The sequence below is a fragment of the Rhinoraja longicauda genome, chromosome 22 (genome assembly GCF_053455715.1).
Source record: "Rhinoraja longicauda isolate Sanriku21f chromosome 22, sRhiLon1.1, whole genome shotgun sequence".
Classification (NCBI taxonomy): Eukaryota; Metazoa; Chordata; class Chondrichthyes; order Rajiformes; family Arhynchobatidae; genus Rhinoraja; species Rhinoraja longicauda.
The window spans coordinates 8,891,132-8,916,707 of record NC_135974.1 but is presented as its reverse complement, the minus strand read 5'-3'; the positions used below and the strand labels follow the sequence as shown (position 1 = coordinate 8,916,707).

The 25,576-nt window shown below is 38.8% G+C and overlaps 1 protein-coding gene across 1 annotated transcript; it reads right to left on the bottom strand.

Annotated features, from left to right (window-relative positions):
• Positions 1-2,413: 2,413 nt before the first annotated feature.
• On the bottom strand, positions 2,414-21,237 carry gata5 (GATA binding protein 5). Its single transcript, XM_078419263.1, is given in 7 exon segments — positions 2,414-3,216; positions 3,551-3,675; positions 7,577-7,664; positions 14,821-14,946; positions 15,977-16,143; positions 19,026-19,041; positions 20,746-21,237. Coding segments are annotated over 7 exon segments (1,179 nt in total). The 3' UTR covers positions 2,414-3,051.
• Positions 21,238-25,576: the final 4,339 nt, after the last annotated feature.

Sequence of the window (25,576 nt, the reverse complement as noted above, 5' to 3'; positions counted from 1 at the left end):
CACACACTATCACAGTATCACAGTGGCATTTCTTTCCACTGCTATGCCGATGACACTCAGCTTTACCTCCCCCTGAAACCCAACAACCAGTCAAATTTAAACAGCCTCTCACACTGCCTTGAGGACATAAAATGTTGGATGGCACAGAACTTCCTCCAATTAAATGAGAGCAAGTCTGAGGTCATCCTATTCGGCCCCCCCGACTCCATCAAATTGATAACAGGCAGTCTTGGAAGCCTATCCTGCCTAGTCAAACCGCATGTCAAAAACCTCGGCATGATATTTGACTCTGCATTAAAATTTGATAAGCAAGTCAACGCTGTGGTAAAAGCCAGCTTCTTCCAACTTCGAACCATAGCTAAAATCAAACCTTTCCTCCAATTCGACGACACAGAAAAAATAATTCACACTTTCATTTCCTCCCGCCTAGACTACTGCAACTCCCTATACACTGGGATCAGCCAATCTTCCCTGTCCCGCCTGCAACTGGTCCAAAACGCCGCAGCGAGCCTCCTGACGGGTACCCGTAAAAGGGACCACATCACCACGATTCTGGCCTCTCTCCACTGGCTCCCTGTACGGTACAGAATCAACTTCAAGCTCCTCCTATTCACGTATAAAGCCCTAAATGGACACTCCCCCCCCCACATCAAAAATCTTCTAACCCCCCTCTCTAACTCCAGGTCCCTCAGATCGGCCAACTTGGGGCTATTCACTATCCCGCGGTCTAGGCTTAAACTCAGGGGTGACCGCGCTTTTGCGGTTGCAGCTCCTAGACTGTGGAACAGCATCCCTCTCCCCATCAGAACTGCCCCCTCCATCGACTCCTTTAAGTCCAGGCTCAAAACATATTTCTACTCCCTAGCGTTTGAGGCTCATTGAGGAGGCGCTGTGAACTGTTTGCGTGCTACTGTATGTTTTCATTTTTTTTTTTTATTGGAACCTAATCAAATGTACAGCACTTTGGTCAACGTGGGTTGTTTTTAAATGTGCTATACAAATAAAATTGACTTGACTTGACTGTCCTGCACACTCTTGGAAATAATGATAAAATCATTGTCCTTAGAAATCCTCTTGTCAATCCCACAGGCTGCCTAGTATATCTGGTACAATTAGAAAATCCCCAGGGGTCTGGTTTTGTGCTCTTTAAAGTTTGTTGCTAGTTTGTCAACATTTAATTTGATTTAGGAGCTAAATAGCTTATTCATTACAGATCTCAAAGCAATCAGTAATCATGGAATTACTCTTGAAAAGTTTGTTGCCAGGTATGGCAATTCTTGCAACCCAAGTTCAAAGAAACAGTAGATTTGGGGAAAAATTGTATCAGGGTCTTCATTTGAAGGGGACTGAGCAAAAAAAAAACTGAATCTAAACAATTGTTTAAAAAATCTTTTTTTTTTTTAGTGGCACTGTTGATATAATTCCCCATGAAGAAAATTGGCTTTTCCATTAATATTAAGACAGATTTATATCTGATATCACGGATAAAGATTAAAAAGACAAATGTAAAAGTAATGTTCAATATGTACCACAAAACAGAATTCAGTAAATTATTTGTATTTATTGTCAACCTTGTAAGGATGAAACATTTGACAGCAAAAGTACTGAAAGTAATCATTTTCTTGTCCATATCAATCATAAACTAATTAGTCTTCTGAAATGTGCACAATACTCTAGATAAATGTATAAAAATGTGTGATACAGTCAATAAATTGAAGATCAATAACAGGAGTCATACTGTGATGTTCAAATCACTTCATTAATGTATTTTTCTAAAACTAATCATCTCATCCTTTGAAGTTGGTCATTTGTAATGGTATACAACAATTCAATGCCATATTTGCATAATTAAAAATACATATTATTCATCCGCAACCCAAGAGAACACTTATTTCAATCAATGTTTTTCCATCATGTGATATTTGGATTGTACCAGCATCTGCAGTTATTTTCCTATGCAACTTTTGCCATCGATTTAATAGCATCATTGGTTCGTACAATTTTCAGTCAACTAATAAATATTCTGAATGGACCATTCAACATGAAGTAGGAATCAAAAATCTGATTTTTGTACAAATGATCAATAATGGAGACTTAATTTCTTTTGAGGTATCTTGTCTACATATCATTAGATTTGCCATGGCTTAGAGTTACGGCTGAGAGATTTGCCACGGTTTATTTCTCCATTGTACCTCAGAGTTCAACTTGCAAGTTCACAAATCCATAGTAAATATCTGTTTCCTTGTCTGCCTCCCAGTTTAGGTCTTGCACAACAATAATCAAAACTGTGTCTTTATATTATATTTACAACAGTGTCTCAAAAGTAAATAGAGCTTCTATATTTTTTGAATATGCAAAACATTAGCATTGTTATAATAACTTTTCTACACATATTTTACATGCCAAATGCTGTTCAGTTTTATTTTCCCATTAACAATCTGTGAATATGCCCATGAAGAGATTGGAAGCCTTGATTTTGCTTATATATATTTATGGATTATAGATGAATTAACTCATCTTATTTTCAAAAAGGCAAAGTATTTTAAAAGTTCTATCACAAAGAAGGAACTGACTGCACCTTAGTATAACATTTAAAATATTCAAAACAGATGTGAAATATCTGTCCATGGAAAGAGCCAATATTTCAACATAACATACAATAATTTCTGTTCAAACTTTACCTTTAAATTATTAAGTTATTTAGCCTAACAGGATCAGTTGTAATTACCGACCTAATGAAATTAATTGCACTCACAAATAGTTTACAAGAAGCCACTTTTAAATGGTTTTGATTTCATTCATAGTTTTGAGATGAACAGCATACATTTGTTTCACTTGATCGCTTGTTGCCAGGGATGTAGGAATTTATTTTACCCAGACATGGAAGTGTTTGCTGGGATGTTCATATATGTATGTTTTTGGTAGCATTTCACCAATTAGAAATACACAGTATAAATACCTGGGTTCATGTTATTTCTTTCAATTCCTTAGGATATTTGAGTTATCCACTCAATGATTGAAACAGAAAAGCTGCAAAAGTGACTGCGTAATTTATGCCAGCGCCAAGGCACACCAAGAGTCTTGTCTGAGCGGAACATTAACTCCAGTCTGTGGAATCACAATGGCTGAGGTATAAGAATAATCTTCGGTTACATATTTCAACTGTGAAGGGCCCGGATTCAAATCCTCACGACTTATCATTGATGTGGGTGGAGCCTACAGAAATAAGAATCACTAAACTTATTCCAATAGTATAAGCTTAAACAATTTACAATGTACAATATACAATGGTACTTTGTTGCACAGCTCATCATTTAACAGTGTAAAGATTATTGTTCTGTATTCATGGTTCATTATTTCACATTTGTTAACTCAAAACAAAATTAAACTGAATTTAATATTTGAAAGAATTATCAAAAGTCATGTACAAAGTATCAATGCAATTTAAATTTTATTTTAACTTCTCTATAACCATTGTGACAGCTGTTTGTGTCAATACTGTATGATTAGCTTGCAAACAACAAGATGTTGCTTGTCCTTGTTACTTTACCTGAGAAACAGACACCACTGTTTGACCAGCATATGGAGATGAGGCCAAATCAGATTCAGTTTTGATAGTTGACGCGTTTTCGGAGTTCGATATAGAAGATGGGGAATTAGTTCCTGAAACTGTACCTGAAAGAGAAACGAATGTGTTCATTCAGTCAGCCTCTGAGCAGTATGACAAATGTCCTCGATAATCTCATTCAATTCTGTGAATCATTCACACAGAAAGAACTGGCAAAGCAATAGCAGTTTAACAGGAGACCCCTATGATGGTAGATAATGGACTGATAACAACTGTGCCCCCAGTTTTGCATCATGCCCAGTTTTCTTATAAATTGTGATGTTTTCCTCATTTCATTAATATTTATTTGAACATCACCAATTTTGTTTGCAGCAAGATTTGATAAATGGCAAAACAGTATTTTTCTTGTGGTGGTGCTCTAATCAGAGTTTATTCAGGGCAGTTCATGAGTTGAACCTTCTGTTCTTATTCAAGAGCGTAACTGAAGCGATACAGGATTCTATTTGGTACTTCACTAAGCCTCAGCACAAGTTATGTTCTTCATAAGACCTCACTCAATAAACTTCTATTTCAGGGAGCAAAGCGCTGATTGCAAATCTTTTTCAAAATGCAGCATTTAATGAAGAGTGTTTAATTTGTTTTGAACCACGAAATGTGTGTAAGTGTGTCCCTGAAGTGGGGAAGTGGAGGGGATTTGAAACTAAACAGTGGGGGCAAGGGATCAAAGTTGGGAAGATTGGTAAATCAAAGAGACAAGGCTGGAGAGAAAGCTATTAAGTTGGAAAGTGATAAACTGTCTGTGATGGGTAGGGATCGAGAGGGCAAACTGAATAGCAATTCAGAAGATAAGGCCGGTGGAGGCAAATAATAAGAATAAAACTAAAGTTTATATGTATCAGATTGCGAATAGCACTCCAAACAAAACAGATGAACTGAGAGCACAAATTGAAATAAATATGATGTGGAAGGCAATGCTGAATGGTGTGTGACATTTAGGAAGGAGTGGAGCTAGGGAAATGTGGAGGAGTCAACCTGTTAATTAATGATGGTTTTCGTGCGACACAGGGATGTCCTGAATTCAGCAAATTAGCACATAAAAGTGGTTTGGGCGGTGATGAGAAATAACATGGGCACAAAAAAATGTGGGAGTAGTGAACATGTCCCCTAACAGTTATCATGCACCAAAGACAGTGTCTGAAGGATGAAATCATGGAGGCTTGTCAGAAAGGCACGGTGATCATCATAGGAGATTTTAATCTATAATAGACTGAAAAACATCAGATAGAAAAGGTAGCCTGGATGAAGAGTTTATAGTGACTTTGGGATGGTTTCTTAGAACTGCATGTTCTGGAAGCACCAAGAAAACAGAAACTAGCCCTAGAATTGTGCAACAAAGCAGGATTTCATCATCAGCCGCGGAGAAAATATTAGAAGACGTTATAAAAGATGTTATATTGGGTAACTTGGAAAAAAAATCAAAATAATCTGGCAAAGTCAATATTGCTTTGGGCAAAGGTAGATCTTCATTAAGTTTATTATTTGAATTGTTTATTATTTTATTGTTCAGATTATTAAGTTCTTTGAATAACCACATTGTGGCCCAATGCTGCTTCCTATGCTGTACTGTTTTATGTTCACATTAGTTCATGGTAAAGACACTTGTAGGAAATATTGATCATAACACAATTTGATTTTATCTTGGGTTTGAGGGAGAGAAGAATGAGTCCAAAGCTAGGATTTTAATGAAGGGCAACTTATGAGGACATGAAATAGATCGGGCTTAAGTGAACTGTGGAAATTGCAGATCAGTTGGCACAAGGTGTCTTGGTGAAAATGTTAGAAGATATTATTAAAGACATTATAGTGGAGCACTTGGAAAAATATAAAAGTAATCTGGCAAAGTCGACATTGCTTCGGGAAAGGGAAATCATCTTTGACCAATTTACTTTGTTCTTTGAAGAAGTGATTTGTGTTAGACATAAAGGGGAAATCAGTGCATATATTATACTCAGATTCGAGAAGGCATTTGATAAAGTTATTGTAAAAAATAAAAGGAAGTACTGTAATAACATAGATTGACTGGTTCACAGAAAACAGAGAGCTGGAATAATTGGCCTTCTGAATGGTGTACCATAAAGGCCAGTGTTGGGGCATCAAATTATTGTATAAATGGCTTGGTTGAAGGCATTGAAAGAATTGAGGCTGAACTATTGATATCAAAAGGTGAGGTAGGAAAATAAGCTGCCGAGAGGGCGGATGCTATACAGCCATTGAGTCTAAACCAACACCTTACAGAGCAATTCCCTCGCTCTCAATCCCTCTCTTGATATTTCCCTGTACCCCTGCAATTTATTTTATTTTATTCCTTACGTACCCACCAACTCCCCCATCGATCTTTTTACTACTTTTTTTTATACTACCGGTCGGTAACTCAGAGTCAGAAATTCACCTACAAGCACATCTTTGGGATGTGGGAGGAATGTTACACTCTCACAAGGAGAGCTTACAAGCTTCACATAGACCGCAGCCAAGGTCAAGATCAAACGTGGGTTGGTGGAGTCGAAAGGCAACATGCTGCTTACCCTTAAGCTTACAACGTTATTAGTTATTGCTAGGGACTTGAATATAAAAGTAGGAAGATTATCCTTAAGTAATTTAGACCGTTGATGAGTCTACAAATCTACAAAGATGAACTTTGTGTAGTTTTGGGTCTCCTTATTTAAGAAAGAATGTAAATGCATTGGAAACAGTTTAGATTGGTTTTTCTAGACTGATATCCACCTTGGAAGGGTTGGCTTTTGGACAAAGGTTGGACAAAGCTTGTAACCTTTGGAGACTAAAGAAGACTGAAAAGGGGTTTGATTGAACCGTATAAAATCCTTAAATAGTTTTGTCAGGGCGGATGTGGTGAAGATATTTTCTCTAATCTAGAACGATGGATCACAGTTTTTAAAATGACGATCACCAATAACAATTAATTGGTATTATGATTCTAGATCACATTTAGCATTCTGCCCAGATTTATTTTCCAAGGAACTGTGCATATGGATGATCCATTATAATAAATTTTATCATCTCATGGAAAGAAAATTCCATCAATGAGAATTGATGATTCATGAGGTCATGGATCCAGGCTTTTAAATTTACCATGTGCAATAATACATTTATAGCCGGGTGCACAATGGTACGGTGATAGTTCCAAGGAGCAACATAAAAAAATCAGTCATTGGCTAATCATGTGCAGTGATTTATAACAACATTTGCACAGGAGGATATTTCTTGTGTATAAAAGTATGAATATATTCATTATCAGTTTGATATTAAAATATTGGATTTTTTGATACATGCACATAACCTCCTTTCTGTTGCTTTATTTCTTTTATCATACTATAAAGCACACCAAGTTCATTTTAAATGCATGTCAGATGAGTGGTAAACTCATTAATTCCTTGATCATCAAATTTTCCTGCTCGTTTCTCTCAATGCTTTTCAATAACGTAGTAACTTGTCTGGCTAACTGCATGTTTCCTCTACTCTCTATCTTGGAGAATCCCTTATGATCTGGGCTTGGGAGAACAAAGTTGTTGGTTGCTTGGTTGAACAAAGGAGAGGCAGCAAATCGAAGCAAGAGTCCTTTAGTACACATGCATCACTTCATGTGTAATGCAACGACAAGCAGGGTGATAAAGAAAGAGTACGAAGAACAGTTGCTTTTGCTTGTGCACTTTGTACACAAAGAAACATTTCTGAATATATTTTCCAATGCTATCTATTCTTTAGGGGAGATCTATGCAATAATCTGGTGCTAGAGTGTTTCTTGCACCCATTGAAGTTGTCTGTCTTAAGGAGGGAAGGTACTTTTCTAGGTTACCCCTTCTGGCTGGGAGCATTCCCTTGACAATGACCCCTCTGACATGTTACCACTCAGTAACAGACTTGAACGATACCACAGTGAAATGGAAAAAAAAGTGCAAGCTAATGAAATTGATCGCAGGAATACTCATGCACCTGAGGAACCTTTAGACTTGTTAACATTCTTAGGTTTTCTTTTCCTTGTCTGGATGCTTTCCTTCTTCATAGCTAGTGGGCGTGCTACCTGCAGGACACAAGCACAGTGAAATTGGCACTCCAGTTCTATTCATACAAACATACATATATTACTTAGTCTGTGCAGTAAGTAGTAGGGATAACACTGAGCCAAGAGCAACCACAAACATAGAAACATGGAACTGCTGATGCTGGTTTACAAAAAAATGACACGAAATGTTGGGGTAACTCTGCAGGCCAGGCAGCATCTCTGGAGAATACGTAGAGGTGATATTTAGCACCACTTGTCCATGTTCTCCAGAGATGCTGCCTGACCCGTTGAGTTACTCCAGCAATTTGTATCAATCTCAAATATGTTGTAATGTTCAGTGCAACCTACTCAAAACATCTCTTCCAAGGTTATTCTCTTTCATACCCTGAAGATGTTAGGATTTTTGCTCCTATAACTAATCTTATCAACAAAGATGACTCACACCAAACAATCCAGTCCAGAACTGGTAAATGAAAACTGCCTTTAAAGTTTAAAAAAATCTCTTTTTAAGCTGAAAGTCAAAACACAGCAGAAGATGGAAATCTGAAAGTAAAAACAAAAAAATAACAAGGAAACGAACCAAACCACGTAGTTTCATTGAGTAGAAAGGAACTGCAGGTGCTGGTTTATACCGAAGATAAAGACACTAAGTATTGATGTAACTCAGCTGGTCAGGCAGCATCTCTGGAGAAAAAGAATGGGTGACGTTTCGGGTTGGGATGGGCCTGAAGGGTCATGGCGCATCTGAAGTAGGGTCCCATCCTAAAACGTCACCCATCCTTTTTCTCCAGGGATGCTGCTTAACCTGCTGAGTTATTCCAGCACCTTGTGTCTATTTTCATGTAGTTTCATTTACTCTCAAAATGAAGCTCAAATAAATGGGGCCATACTAGCTGTGTCTGGTATAAATCTGAGGGACCAGATGCGAAGTGTATCCATCCCCTCAACTCCATGCAAACTGGAGCAAACACCTGACCCTCCAGTGCATTCCATTCCACTGTGTTGCAACAGCAGATGTGGAAGTCAGGAATGCACTGGCGCATGTATTGCAGCTGGCCAGCAGTTACCTTCAGGGCAACTGGTAAAACCAGCATGAACCAGACCATTAAATTGCTGCATATTTGGAATCAAATTTTGATCTCCTTTTGGTTAGGGCAGGAGTACCATTTAATCTTTTTTTCAGCCATATCATTAACCGAAGCCATTTACAATCTCCAATGCCCACATTCCAGCTCACTCGAAGTCACATTTGCTAATGTGTCCTATGGACAACACTCGGCTTTGACATTAATTCATTGAAAAATGTTCATCCTTATTTCAAAGTTCTCCATCAGTTTGCGGAGCAACAATCATAGAGTCATAGAGCTATACAGCGCAGAATTAGGTTCTTTGGGCCAACTTGTCTATGCCAAGCAAGTTGCCATTCTGGGCTAGTCCCATTTGCCTGAATTTGGCCCATTTCTCGTTTAACCCGTTCTATCCATATATCTGTGTGAATGTCTTTGGAAAGTCATGACCGTATCCACTTCCATAACTTCCACGGGCAGCTAGAAATTGTGGACGCATTGGTGATCATTTTCCAATCATTTTCTAATATTCTCTAGATACTGGATCAGTTCCTGTGGATTGGAGAGTAGTTAATGTTATCCCACTTTATAAGAAAGGAGGAAGAGAGAAACCAAGGAATTATAGACCAATTAGCCTGACATCGGTGGTGGGGAAGATGCTGGAGTTAATTATTAAAGATGTAATAGCAGTGCATTTGGATAGCAGTGACAGGATCAGTCTAAGTCAGCATGGATTTACGAAGGGAAAAGCTTGCTTCACTAATCATTCGGAATGTTTTGAGGATGTAACAAGTAAAATGGATAAGGGAGAGCCAGTGAATGTAGTGTATCTGGACTTTCAGAAAGCCTTTGATAAGGTCTCACACAGGAGATTAGTGGGCAAAATTAGAGCACATGGTATTAGGGGGTAGGGTTTTGACATGGATAGAAAATTGGTTGGCAGACAGGAAACAAAGAGTAGGAATTAACAGGTCCCTTTCAGAATGGCAGGTAGTGACTAGTGGGGTGCCGCAAGGCTCGGTGCTGGGACCGCAGCTATTTACAACATATATTAATGATTTAGATGAAAGAATTAAAAGTAACATTAGCAAATTTGCAGATGACACAGAGCTGGGTGGCAGTGTGAACTGTGAAGAGGATGCTATGAGGATGCAGGGTGACTTGGATAGGTTGGGTGAGTGGGCAGATGCATGACAGATGCAGTATAATGTGGATAAATGTGAGGATAAATGTGGCAAGAACAAGGAGGAAAATTATTATCTGAATGGTGTAGGAAAGAACTGCAGATGCTGATTTAAATTGAAGGTAGACACAAAATGCTGGAGTAGCTCAGTGGGTCAGGCAGCATCTCTGGAGAGAAGGAATGGGTTACGTTTCGGGTTGATGTATAAATGTATACATTAATGTTTGGAAAATGTTGGTCTTTTTTCTATATTGATTGTACCTAATACAAAATTAATCTATTTTTTCAATGTACGTCTTTTGTGATTGGAGTTACAGAATGGAGCATTTATTTTCTATAATCAATACACATGGGGTGAGGAACAGGAGCGCATTAATGAACCCTCAAACCTGTGGCGCCATTCAATAACAACAGATTTGACCTTTGCACACAAATTTCATAGCTGATCGGCATAGCCCTTGATCCCTGTATTGGCCAAAAATATAGATCTATCTTAAAACTTGAATATATGTTCACTATATATGTTCCAGTCTGAAGAAGGGTCCCGACACAAAACATCACCCATCCTTTTTTCTCCAGAGATGCTGCCTAACCAGCTGTTACTCCAGCACTTTGTGTCTATCTTTGGTATAAATCAGCATCTGCAGTTTTTTGTTACTCTATATGTTCACTACTTGTATATACTTAAGTTTATTTGGGTATTTTTAATGGAGACTATAATTACATTACGCAATGAGACAAAACTCGCTGTCAGAAGAGCGCTTCCTACACCTGTAATCGCATAGTAAATATGGTCTTATTTTTCCCCAGTCCATTTGTGTTAAATTGCTGAGCAAAGCCTACCTGAGCAAAACGGCAAGGTTCTGTGTGGCAACAGAACATTGTGCAAGGTAATGGCTACCCACAGGAGAAGAAATAAACTTTGACCCTCAGAGAAATTAGTCAGCTGCCAAAACGTCAATGACTTTCAAAAATACCCAAAAACAAAGAGCAAAGCAATTTAACGACCTTATAATTATTATTTATAAATAAAAGTTCGAAAGATAACAACTAAGTAAATTACTATTACATTTACTATGTTATGAAAATATAAATCACCTTGTACCTACTGAACATCCTTTATTTTGAAAGGAATGGACTCACTCTTATGTAAAAACCTGGCTGGTGCGGGTTGGGTGGATATATAAGGATAATGGGAAACTGGAGTGAGTTGGCACTCCACTGCGAATTTCCTTAAGTGTTCAACCTCAAAGACCAAATGCAGAATTATCAACAAAGCAAATTAAAACTTTTTGTGTTTATCTACGGACCCTAAGCATTTAAGAACTCTGTGGCATTTGTATCGAGAAATACAAAAATTTCAGCATGAATTTCCCAGCATTTTCCAACCCCATGGACTTGGTGATTTATAGAATAAATTGGTGCGTCCATATAAAAAAGTTTACTTTGTAAATTTACCTCCAAGCCTCTTTACACTTTCAGTCATAAAGACCTCACTAAGATGGATCTGATCAGGAAGGATGTGACTTTCAGAACTCTCATTTTGGTTAGGAATGCATTGGGAACATACAGGTTTAACTCATCTTACAAGAACTCGTAACTTTACTCATGTATTATGTCCAGTGCATCTTGTAGATAAATGGTTCACCAAGACCTTGTCTATTCACTCTTGTAGCAATGTGATTCCAAGGTACTTTTTAAAGAGGAGCAGAAAGTTATCCTGATGCTCTGGACAATACTCTCTTTTAAGGTATTCCATGTTTCTTTTACAAAGTGAATTTACAGAAAACACTGCTTTAAGTGTTGAATAGGTCAGGGTGACACCTTATTGATGCCAATGCTAAATACAAGATTCAATGGTCGGCTCCCTATATCAGTTTACCCACGAAAACAAACAGCAGATTAATTTCTGGTTTCATGTGTCGAACATAAATTGGACTTCACAAACTGTGTTGTGTAACAACTGTGACTATACTTCAGTACTTCAAAAACAACCCATGCCTTGGCGCTTCATAGGGGACTAAATTAATATTCATTTGTTCTTTCTTTGGTTGCTGCTTTTCAACCATCAAGAAGAGTTGTTGTTTATCTTGTGGTGTTGCTGTGTTTTTGAGCTGACTGGAAAGTATCAAGAGATTCACACCAGACTGCTCCAGACAACTTGATACATTGTACAGTCCATGGCTGTGCCATAAGTTGTGTTGTCTCTCTAGTTCTACCAGAAGTGGCATATTTATTTGGGTCAAAATCCTTTCCTGTTATCTTCAGGGCACGGCGGGAGTGCAATGGATCATTGTGCAGTGCTATCAATGTTCAAGAAGCTTCAATCCACACGCAACAGATCAGCCCCATCAATTGGTGTCCCAATCACCACCCTGACCATTCACTCCCTTCAACATTGACATAGTGCGGCAACAGTGCTCACCTTTTTTTACAAAGCATAGTTGCCATGGTTGCTCCATCAGCACATCCCACATCCACCCATGACATGGGTTAGCAGGTAGTTGATCACCACATGTGCATTCTCTACCCAAGTCACATGCTGCCCGGATCTGTAGATTTGCCTTCACCATCACTTGAGTCTAATTCCCTACCCAACAATAATGGGAGAGAACTTTCACCACAAAGACTGCAGTATTTCAAGACGGGGTCTTACCACCACTTTATAATGGGCAGTTTACGATGGACAATAGCGACATCCACGCCCCATGTAAAAACATCTAATAAATTCTGATATTCCCAGTGCTGTCTGGATTACTGTAGTATCACTGAATTAAGTTATACTTCCACATCATCCCCCCATTTCCTTCCAATGATTCTGAAAGTACTAGCTTTGTTATCTTTTTGTTATTACCAATTAATTTAAACCTTTCAAAATAATATCTCCCATGAGTGCTTGTTGGATTTCTATCGCTGACGAGTGTGTTTGAACGAATCTCAAAAATGTCTAACTTTCCCATTTTAATTGTTGCACAGCTTAAAATTCTATCCTATGATCCTTAAATCCTGGCCTTGACTAAAATGATTCCTCAGGGTCAAATTCATTCGATCTGTTAAAGTCCCAAAGCCTTTTCCTAAATCTTCCCTCATCCTACTCCTCTCTAACGATTCAGCAAGCAACACTCCTCGAAACGTATCTTTCTGAGTTCAAGGATCCGTTTGGGCTTCCTTTCAACCTCCCATTTTCTCTCAGTAACTTACTTTTAAAATGACAAAAGGACAAAATTCGATATCTCAAGTCAGCAGTACATTCAGTAGTATCATTTATTTCCCTTTAAGCCACATCATGCATTTTTTCACCTTCACTCTCATCAACCACAGTTTTAATAACATCTTCCCTCGAATCTTGTTGGTGCTCTGTGGCTAAAACAGATCAATTCATAATCTACGTCCTTGCACCTGATCTCCGTATGTTTAGCAGAGATGGAGGTCATTCTCTTGTTGGGTCCATGTTATCGGCAAACAGAACAATCCCATCAATTCAATTGACCTGCTGCCCTGGAACTTTTCATCCTCCCATCCCCATCAGCCCCAATTTGTTTTTCTCTGTCACTTATCTGATGATTTCCAGTAACTAGTTAGCCATTCAATATGTCTACATTGAACACATCCACCGTTTCTTTGTTCGCTGATCTATCCAGCATGGATTCTTTCGCAGTTGCTCACTTTGCTCAGCTTTATTAGTTATTGCATTCTGTTTTTTGTCATTTGCAAATTTGGGGATACCTCAAAAATGCTAAATTCCAAATCAATTGTAAAGCTCTGTAATTTATGAAAATTATAACTATCACTGACTCCTGCGATATTTCACAGCAAATAGATTTCATTCTCTGATCACCCTTTCAGTCTGCATTTCAGCCCAGACTGTTGTATCAATGCTACAATATATTGCTTATGAATCTATCTATAACCTTCTTTATATTTATACCTAATATCTTTACTGTGGTTTACACCTAAACACATTTACTAATAATAAGCTTTACTTTGGTGAAACTTGTGAACACCTGATAGGACTGACACCTAATTTACAAACATGGAAGATTTTTAAGTAGGCCTCACCTGGTCTCTTAGCATGGCTCTAAAAATTGTAAGCTCCCAATCTGTTTTACACTTGTGGATTGTAAATATCAGTCTTTGAATGGTTCTGTAATGCTGGCAGATTTGCTTATGCTTTGCAAACAGCTTCCAGATAACTTTGTGACTAGGAGCTGGGTAAGCTAGCTCAAGCCAGAGAGCAAAGTTCATTTATTAAATTGCCACATGGCCAAATGAAGGTAATGGGTTCACAGGCAGGTGCAAGGTGTTAAATTCACTTGTGCAATATTTAATTTATTTTGTTTATTCATTATATGTTGATCATTGCAACACGAGCAAAGGACTGTATTGACAGTGGCTAGCCTATTAATTTAAATTGTAGCTAGTCGGATCATTATGTTCTGGGATTGTGATTGCATGTGAAAGAGAAAATGGATTATTTAGTTTCTACTGGGAGTTTTGAAACAATAATAAATAAAACAGTCGTTGATTACGCAGCACTTATACAAATTCTAGCACAATGCTTAAATCCGCCTTTAAATAGTTCACAGCTCTATTCAGTTCTAAACTCATTTACAAATTACAAGGACAGCATGGTGGCACAGCGGTTGAGTTGCTGCCTTACAGCCCCAGAGACCAGGGTGCTGTCTGTACGGAGTTTGTACGTTCTCCCTGTGACCCCATGGGTTTTTCCCGGGAGCTCCAGTTTCCTCCCACACTCCAAAGACATACAGGTTTGTAGGTTAATTTGGCTTCGGTAAAAATTGCAAATTGTCGCTAATGTGTAGGATAGTGCTGTAGCACAGGGATCGCTGGTCTGCGTGGGCTCGTTGGGACAAAGAGCCTGTTTCTCTAAACTAAACTGGACTACAAAGTAAAGAACTATTACCCCATGAAGTTTCATGTAGAGTCCACAGGCGTTACACACGGGCTCCCCTTCTGCATTTCTCCTCCATAGAGTTGTGGTCGAGGTGTGGCAGTTAGTGCAGCACAAGCCAGCACGCCTGGAGGAGGACTGTAAAACACAATTTTTGGAGAAACTCTTCACTCATGTTAAAAACGACAATGCTTGAAAAATGTTTTCAAAATTACAACACTGCTGCAACCTACAGAACCAAGCGACATTTTCTTTTCTCGTCTGCGCAAAGATCTGCAATTTTGATTCTCTCATCGTGCTGTTGCTCTTCGTTCGGTTTTGTAAAAGTTAGTTTCAAATTTGCACTCACTCATGCAAACACTTCGAAGGAGGGATCAGCAATCAGAAGGGCAAAAAATAAAAGAGATGGGAGAAAATGAAGGAGGCGCAGTTGTGTGCGCTGTTTTCAAACTGCGATAAAGGACCAAGGTTCCTCTCCTGCTTTTTGAAAGGCACAAGGCTAAAATAATTTATATCATCAAGGCCTAAGTGGTTTATTCAGAATGGGGAATGGGCCTCCGAAAGAAGCCTCTTCACAACTCTGACCTTGTCAAGGAAGCTGTTGACCCCCAACATTGTGATGTAGTGTTGTTATTTAAGACATCAAAATTATGAGTGTGTTTTGCAGGCCATTCACAGCCTGAATGGTGTTTAAGGACAGAATGTTAAATATATTTTAAAGTATCAGAGCTTAAGTTGCGTTGCATCTGAAAGAGAACTAATTAACGGTGCAGTGCTTTAGGGTTGGTTTGTTTTGGAGCACTCCCTCCCACCTCGGCTCCATTATAGACTTCAGTTATTCATTTCTTGTATGATTCCACACACAAAATCAATGAAGACGCAATCTCAATTCTGATTTACAGTCTACACCACCAGTAAGCACATTGCAATGGGGTAAGGAAAGGATTTTCTCAACAGAAAGGTGATCTGTTGAAATAATGACAGAAATTCACAGTGCTTAATATTTTGTCGGCTGTACTTTTATGAACTGGCAGGGGCACCTTGGGTTATGCAGCTTCACCAAACGGCAGGGCTTTTATGAGAGATGAACGAGCGGGTCACGGAAGGCGTTCTGCACTGGCTGGAAGATGTGTTTAGCTAACAAGTCAGGATCAACCGGAGAGCTTACCAATCGCCTTTGCGGTTTAATGAGTGGCCGGTTCATCCCGTTCATCTTGTGATACAACCCACAGGCATTGCAGAGATAATGGCCCGTCCCATCCCGTCTCCAGAGCGGAGTAGACATCGACCCGCAGTTCACACACTCCCGGCCCTCGGGGTAATCGTCCAACATTTCTATTTCATCAAATAAAAGGGAAAGGAAGAAATCAGTGACACATCTGGTTTGTGTAATATAGAGATTTGTGTCTGTCAGGAAAAAAGCATCCTGATAAAAATGCGTTCTAAAGAAATACAAATAAAAAAAAGTCTCCACAGCTAATAAATTATATTATTTATTACCCAGCTTTATCCTGGAGTATGTTATTTATATTCTCTGAATACACCAAAAAGCATATTAGTTTAAACTAGGTGCAATTCCCAAATATTAGCAAACAAAAATTACATTTGGATCAATGTTTATTTTATCCATGGCTTGAAAAATATTTTCAAAATTATAACATTGCTGCAACCTACAGAACCAAGAGATATTTTCTTTTCTCATCTGCGCAAAGATCTGCATTTGGATCAGAACCCTACCTGGAGTCGTGAGTTTATGGAATTTTATTTGCTGCTATAATTCATGAATTCCATGCACAAGGGCGACATGATATTTTCGCCTTCCATAAATACTAAATAATATTAAATTCCGATTTTTGTCGCAATCAATTCTATGTGCCAGTAAAAATAAATGTGCAAATATCTTACAAATATTGAATTGTTTCTTTCAAGATTTCCATTAAAAAAAAAAAAAATCAATGAGAAAGGTTTACGGTCGTTTAGGGAACTTGGATAATTCTGAATATCAATTTTCCCTGCTATCTTCTTTTATTTAATATTAAAATCGATTCAGATTAGCGATTCTTAACTTAAAATAATGCAATGGGAAATCTGACTATTATTAAGAGATTTCCAAATAGCATGAAGGAATAAGCTTTTGTTCCCCCGCGTGTCTGTGAGAAAGGACAGCGTGTCTATGCTTCGGAGAATCTAAGATAAAGTCTTAACTTTCCATTCCAATTAGCAGCAGCAATGATAATCATCACTGCACTTTTGTGTTTCAGGCTGTTTTCCAAATAAATGCTGAATCTCCCTTAAACATGTCCTATAATGTAAGTGTGGAACAATAATAACTTAAAAATATTTCATTGTAAGCAAAATGTACATCTGATATCAACACACTAAATTTGTTGGATGTTGTGTAGTTGAAACTACACAATCTGTCTAGTGATCAAAAAAAGTGTCATCCAAACGTGGCTGGGACCGCATTGTTACCTATGCACTGTAAAGTGCCTTTTAAATAGAAGGCACAAATCATTTCCAAGGAGGAGAAAAAAAATTAAACTGCAGGGGGTTTTTTTTCTGAAGAGGATTGGTGATAGAAATCATAATGCCTTGCCAAACTTTCCCGTTTTTCATCAAAGTGTTTTTGGATATTGACTAGTGGCGACAAGGAGACTGGCTCCGAAGACTGATGGAATGCTCATTTGTGTTGCAGAACGCTCTGTGATCCACTACCCGATTTATCAATCACACCTATTGCACTGGGCTGACAACCGACAGCCCGTAGACGGAAAACAGGACAGCATTCTGGATTTATTCCCGCAGATGTCAAAACGTGCTGTAAACAAATACTTTCCAGATAGAAAGGAGTGAAAATATACTTTTTTTTAAAAACTGGATTTTTCTAAAATCGAAAGTAAATGGTTTACTCAAACGAAGCCGACTGTATAATCTCATATCGCATCCTTTTATACAATACCCCAGTTCTGCATTGCCCGATATTTGTATCACAATGATTTATATCGTAGAGCGCGGTTGCAGAAGGAATTAACTACTCAACGAGGGTGTATTAAGATCAATTTGCGTTAGTTTTAGAAAACATTTAAAAAAAATCATGTGGACAGCGAATTTAAATCTTGATAAACAGCGCAAGTGTTGCAAAGTTCTATATATTTATAATGATGGTTTGTGGGTGGAGATAAAATGGGTATGTATGCGAGGAATCTTTTAAACGTCTGAGGGTAGATTGGAATGAATGTAACAATATATTTATAAAGCCAAACGTATGTTTCGAACAATTTGGTTCTTACCTTGATATTAATACATTTTAGAGCGATTGTAAAATTGGTAAAGGTTGAGACATGTGTCTTTCAATGTGGAGACTTAGATTTGTACCGCTGCATCTACATTCCTGTGAATAATCTTATCACTGTGTCCACTTATCGCTTAATTTTATATCGAATAATGTAAAGGTATAACGTGTGTCCATATTTTAATACGTGTGTCTTTAGGCTGTTAAAATATTGAAAATGTGTCTTAGCAATCCGTTCTATTAATTCCAAACGATGACACTTAAAAGTCGACGTTCAGTACTGGGAGGTAATGACGTGTGCGTGGTACATTGGGTCGACGATCAAGTTTCACTGTCTCTCTGTATCTTCATCAATGGTAAATAAGGGGTGTATTTGTAGATCGTTTTGGAGATTGAGTCAAAGGACTTATAGACTTTTTTAAGAGTCTGCACTGAGCTAATGTGATCCGCTAAAGTGCTTAATAGGCTTACAAACCATAAATTTCGTATGCTACTTTAAACATCTTCAAAATTGTTTGTGTTAGAAAATGACTCAAGAGTATTGTCGAGTCCAGATTCGGTCCATCTAAATTGTTTCATGTTATCGGGCAATGACATAAATTACAGCCTTTTTAACTGTTGGACTGAATATTTGCAGGGATAACCACATTTCACAGCAACAAGTTTGTAAGCACCAAATCAAATCGAATCCAGTCCTCGGTATTTTTATTAGTTCAGACTCCATTTTTTAAAAAACTGGATTTCGAGAAGCGGTATAAAACGAGGGGTTATTATCTTTAATATGACTATAATAATAGTATCTGCAAATCTAATTTCTAACGTATATTTCTTTCTATGTACCGGATGCAAACGCAGCGTATAAACGTCGTCGCGTTTCCACAACCACCATTCCAATATTTATTATTTAAAAACAAACGCCGCAGACTTGTTTAAAAATGTGGCTCATATAATAAAATCTAGCTGACTGAATGAAATGTTAAATGAAATAGGATCTGCGTGTTTGTTTTTATTGAAAGAGATGCTTTTAAGCTATGGGTGAAATAAAATAGTCTATGTTGTTTTCATTGTAAAATCTTGATTCGTACGTATTCGCTGAAGTTCTAAGCAGACGAGCTTACTTTATAGGCACGAAACTAACTGCTGAAAATATTAATCGGATCACAATCTGTCGAAAGATACCGGAAAGACACATATACATCTTTACAACGTCGCTTGTAGCAAAAAAATATATATTATAAAGACCAGAATCAAACAAATGGTTTAAAAATTGAGACATGAAAAGAAATTGTAAAAACATTTCAGGGAAATCAAACTTAAATATATATAGAAAGTGAAACTGTCGCTAAAACAGACAACCGATTATTATTCTAATGCAAGTCACAACATCCACGGTTCTACAATTTGAGAGCATCACATATGTCAAGAATAAATATTTTGTTACAATCTTAGCTTCCCAATAACTCGCAATTATTTGTTAAGAGTTCTGTCGTGCATACTTATAGCATGCGTGTTAGGCGGTGAGTTGATTTGCATAGGAGTCCAAGGACTTAATTCAGCAGGTTACTACCAGAAAACTCTAGGAAAGTCTAATTTCCAAATCAAGTACAAAAAAAAACAAAAAGTAATCAATTAAAAGGTAAATTAATATATTTTTAAATTATCTTCTGTGAATACGTGACGGTCTGAAGGAGGATCTCGACCCGCAACGTCACCCATTCCTTCTCTCCAGAGATGCTGCCTGTCCCGCTGAGTTACTCCAGCATTTTGTGTCTGTTTACGGTATTTTTTATTAATTTCAAGAGTATAATAAATGAACCGATGTCAGCAAAGATATTGTTAGGCTTCAGTGAGAATGTTTAACTTTAAATGTGCCCATTCCCATGCACATTATCTCGTGGCAAACAGAATAGGGGGGATTTCCCGAAAGAGTGCGTGGCCTGGTTCTGTGACATTCAGAGGTAAATGGAGAATAACTTCGGAATGACTTATTTACAGATGTCAGCGCGCTATAGTTTGGGATGAATAATACGGTGTGGAAGCAATTGCTTACTGCCTTCACAACACCCGGACTACAGTTTCTATAAAACGGGTGAAAAGGTGGCCCATTTTTAAAACAAATGACAGTCGAAGGGTGTGATAAATCAAACGTTGACTGTAATTTCAAGCTATTAGGTACACGTTTGCCCCGAGGTCACACCGAGTGCTCCAGCCCTCTGCTGCTCCCCATATTTGTCATATTCATCATACCCGTGGACTGAAACGCTAATTCCGATCACACGCGGATAAAATGTCAGGCAGCAAGATTTGGAATCGGAAAATGAAGTTATAGATTGCTGTCTGAAGGAAATAACCCACTTTTATTGAAAGAAAATGAATGTTATTCTCCAATCTGAATTAAATTTGGAGGGTGAGAGTTATCAGACTTCACACTCAGTATTGTACCAGTCAATTGTCGTTAAGCTTGTTCTAAGGGGGCCCTGAAGGAGTATTTGATCAATACTCCTTCAGTAAGTTTGTTGATGAAAATGACACGAAACATTTGTTTATACTCGAGTGCTTGTTCAGCGCTCTGCAAAGCCTTATTTTACACTTGAAACGAATTGCAGCGACTTACCGAGACTGGACCTCCTTCCAGACATGGAGACTTGTCTTGCCTGGAGGCTGTGGATCATGGAGCTCTCGAAGGGCCCGGGTGGCCACGCCGAAGTCATGTCTGGGCCGACGTAGGTGGGGTAGGGGCTGGAGTAGGTCCCGTTCACCGACCTGACCAAGGCATTGCCGTACTGCTCCCTGCCGCCAATCACCAGAGGGTTGGTGTAAGCTGCCTCCCTCCCGGCTCCGTGGCTCATGGGCGGGCTGTGGGAGTAGGTGAAGGTGGTGGAAGGATGCGGGCTGGCGGCATTGAAGCCAGAGTTTTCGCTGACCGCCTGCGGCCACCCCGGGTGGTTGCTCAGGTGGTGGCTCTGATGGGCCGCCTCGCAGTTCTGCAGGTACGGTATGCTGGGCAACATCGATGGGACCCGGGTCGTCGGCACGTACACGGGTGAGCCCGCCGAAGAATGCATGAAATTGCCCGAGGCGTCGTGGGTATAGCTGGGCTGCCCATGATTTGCAGCCAGCGCCAGACTTTGGTACATTTTCTCGACGACTTAAGGCTCCGACGCGTCACCGAAACGAATGCACACTCAAAATTGCTTGAACTCTAAACACACTCAAAATTGCCTTCCTTTTCAAATCAGATCACTGCTAATTTCGTAAAGACTCCCCTCAAAACGAAGGCGACCGCGGGGAACTTCAATGTTCTTCCAGCCAGTATGAAATTAACCTGGAACAAATAACAGACCACAATTACAAATCACCCAGTGAAAAACTGTCCCAGTTTGATGCAATCCACAAAGTGAAGTACCTGTTCTACATGTCTACGTTCGCTTAACATGTTGGGAAGCTGCGACCTTTCAGCAACTGTTATTTCAACATCCTACATCGAGGCATCTAGATTTGATTTTTTAAAGTAATATTCTGCTCAAATTATACGCAGAAGTTGACCTTGAATGGACTTCCGAGTGGCACCAAAGGCTCTTGCTAAAATTAAAAAATGTATATTCTTCGATTTCATATGAAGTCTGGTTAGTTCGTGCAGTTCAAAATATTCCAATGCCTGTTCTGACTAAAACAGCAATAGAACGAGAGAATGAGATTGGCAATTTCATAACGTACCTAAGAGAAACACGAGCAGAATTTCCAGCGCGCAAGTAGTTCTTATGTTCGTCGAATAAACCGAATCTCACTTGTACAAGATACCCTCAATTATTCTTTGCACCATTGTGACAGAAAAAAACAACAAAAGAATATATCTCTAAAGTAAGTCGAGAGCCTTTATGGGATGCCTGAGCCTTTATCCGAAGGTGTCCTATAAAACTTTCTAGTTTGGCTTTAAGTCCTTATTATCAATAACCACACAAATGACAAAAAACATCGATAACCGCACTGCTCTAAAGAAGTAATAACATTTTAGTCAAGGTTTTACATGGCATCCTCTATCTATGCGATAAGGTAACCTGACAGATAAGGGCGAGGGGGGGAAATACGTCCAGCCGGCAGATTCATTGCCTGCGAGGGTCAGGCTTAACAAAAATACTTACGATCAAATCCGGAGTGAGCCGCGGAGTGGAGGGTAAAGGAAATATCCGCGAAAGAGTTCGCTGTCTCTCCACCCCACCCACCCACCCCCTCCCCCCCTGTTCTATTTGGGGCAGCAGTGTCCAAGATTGCGACAGAGAGTGTAATTTGTCAGGGCGACGTGCGCGCCCGAGGAACGGTTGTTCGGGGGTGCTTCTGATACCGACTGACCTGTCTCCTATCTTGATTGGTGACTTGTTTGAGAAAGCTGCCTGCGTTTTTCTCCGCTCCGACTCTGCCAATTCACTCAGCTAATTGTAGCCCCGGGAGCGCGTGACGCAAGCCCTCCCTCCACTGTATTTACATAGCAGAAAACTAGTCTTAAAGAGACATGGATCCCACTCCCAAACTCCCGATCTGAAGAGCGCTCACAATGTAGGCAAGTTTTACACCAATTAGCCACACGCTTCTCACTCTTGCCTTGCTTGATATAATAGTCCTGTTTTGAAAATGAAACAAAAAACAACCAGTAATAGTAAAACGAGGAAAGCTGTTCCCAAATTGTATTGTGTAGAGAGGAATTGCAGATAGAAATATTACACCGAAGATAGACACAAAATGTTGGAGTAACTCAACGGGTCAGGCAACATCTCTGGAGAAAAGGAATTGGTTACGTTTCGGGCCGAGACCCTTCTTCATTATTGTCAGTGCTTCAAATAGTCCCTCGATGTTATCATTCACTCTCTATTGATTTACAGAACCGAAAATGTAATGCCTAAATACAACAAAAAAACATGGGGAATTTTAAGCAGCCAACGACTGTGAAAGGAATTTCGATCTGTAAAAGGACTCGGGTTTGATAACTATATATTCGCGGGCATCTTTAAACTCCTGAACATTATCAGGAAAACCATTGTGTTTCGATATTCTTGCAGGGGAACATGACAGTGGAGAATCCATCTGCCCATTGAGACTTGCACGTATGAAATTGCAGAGCTATAGGCTGAAAGTTCGTAGAATTTAATTTCCAGCTCCCACCATTTATCTACAGATTTGAGTATTAAATCTCAGATTATGTAAACTGCCAAAGTGCGTTAAGAGAGACAACGACCTAATCAACAACCTCTTTGAACGCCAATGACAGCATTGCCGCGTTTAACAACCCGTGAAACTCATGGCTAAATCTTCAGTTAGATAGACCCAAAATGCTGGTGAAACTCAGCGGGACAGGCAGCATCTCTGGATAGATGGAATGGGTGACGTTTCGGGCCGAGACCTTTCCGTTTGTTCATCTACTTCCAATTCAAAATGTTGAATTCGTGTGATAGTTTCAGCATTTCCCGCAGTTTGAACATATTAATATAATTTCGCCTGCAAAATATTCAAGTATCAGGACTGTACTTACTAACTGACTGTCTAAACACATGTGGCTTTATTATGCATGACATGACAGAAATCGTTTAGTACTTCGATGGTAGTAAATCGCTTCGGGGCATTCTGTTAAAGACATGAAAGGAACTATATATATATATATATATATATATATATATATATATATATATATATATATGCACGTCTTTAATTTCTAATATTTTAGTGTATAGTTTTTTTTGTTGCCATTCTCTTGCTTATGAATCTGAGTAATAAACATTTCCATCTGTTTTAGTATTACCATTTTTTGAATTAATACATCGTTCCAAGTCTTTGATCTTTGAGGGGGGAAATAAGGAGGGGGAAATGTATGGTTGCTTCTTTTCCACAAAATAGTTTGCCGTCGAAATGATTTATCCAACTTAACTGTGAGAATAGGACAGAATCAAGAAAGGAGCTTTGTCTCATGTTAAGCTCAACGGAGCATTCTTTAAAAACCTGCTTTTTCGAATACGCAAATAACTGCCCGATAGGACACAAAGCCCTGGACTAACTTACTCCAGCACTTTGTGTCCTTTTGTGCATTAACAGTTCGAAAGCGTTTCCTTGCACACCGCCAAAATAGCAAGGCTACTTATACCGCTGGCACGGAAATTTTGTAGTGCATGGATTTTCAGATCGAGTGGAATAATCAAAAGGCCAATGCAGATGTTTCTTTCGAAATTATCCACCCCCCTCACTTCTTTCAATACCATATAGTCATTCTGTCGGGCAAACCTGGCTGCTTTCAATGTCCCTTTGAAGGGTTTCGATTGAGATCGGTATGGATTTACAACGTTCTTCAAGAGATCCATCTTAAGGGAGAGAAACGGCATTTGAAGCCAAGTTAAAATAACTTCGGTCAGGCTGACCCATAAGTACGGTTCTTCTTTCACCAACTTCGCTTCGGAAAACAGCCAGGGCCAAGTCGGCTAACTTTTAAAAATAATGCATACAACTTTGCAGTATTGATAAGTTACTGAGAATAAGCAGGATCATCTGTAAATTATTTCCATCTAATATATAAAAGGAAAAAAAAATATTCCACAGTCCTTTTATTTATTTTTTCCAAAACCCTCGATAGACAGTGGCCAGGTGTCATTCACTATCCTGCCAAATGCTCCCTAATATCAAGCACGTTGTTATGACTTCTACAGCAAACACGGCGCATTTTACAACCTAAAATCAGATTGAATCTTCGCCTGTATTATTTAGTTGCTTTCCTTGCTTTCTTGGACTATATCCTCTTACTCCCCCCTACCATCACCTCCCCTGCAATTTCAAGAAAGAAAAACTAACATGGCCCTTTTCATTTACAGCTTTTGCCATTTCAAAATGCTTTCGCCGAAGATTAATTCACCTGGGTCAGTGCAAAAGGTTATCTTAAAACTTACGCGTGGAGTCATTTTTGCTTTAGTCGAAGGCTGTTTTCTTGCTCGCCTCGCTAATAGCAGCAGCACGATTTTTCTTTTGCCAAAAGCTAACGCTAAGACTTATCTTGAAATTTCACCTCCCAAAGATAAACTCGACGATTTCAGGTTAGTTTCAGAATAGCAACGGCGGACCAGCCAATCTTTCACCTTAATCTGTTTCACGGTGTTAAATGGTTTTTAAAAAAGTTTTCAGTGAAAATTATAAGATGGGGAAATCAGTTTAACTGAGTCTAGAAGCCACATTTTTTAATGTAGATTTCCAAATAGATTCGTTCAGATGATGATGTGGTTGGGCACAGCGAATTAGATTAATAGACGGTGATATGATGATAAAACTGTGAAGATATAATTATCTCGAAGACGATGAGTAAATGAACTGATTGTACCACGAGCAATTAAGATGTCTGTTGTCTCTTAGTTAATAATAACTGGCTCCTGACCGCCGACCTAAATTAAATTATATCTGAACAGTAAACAGTAAAATCCCCCTTTACTGGATTATTTTAATATAATT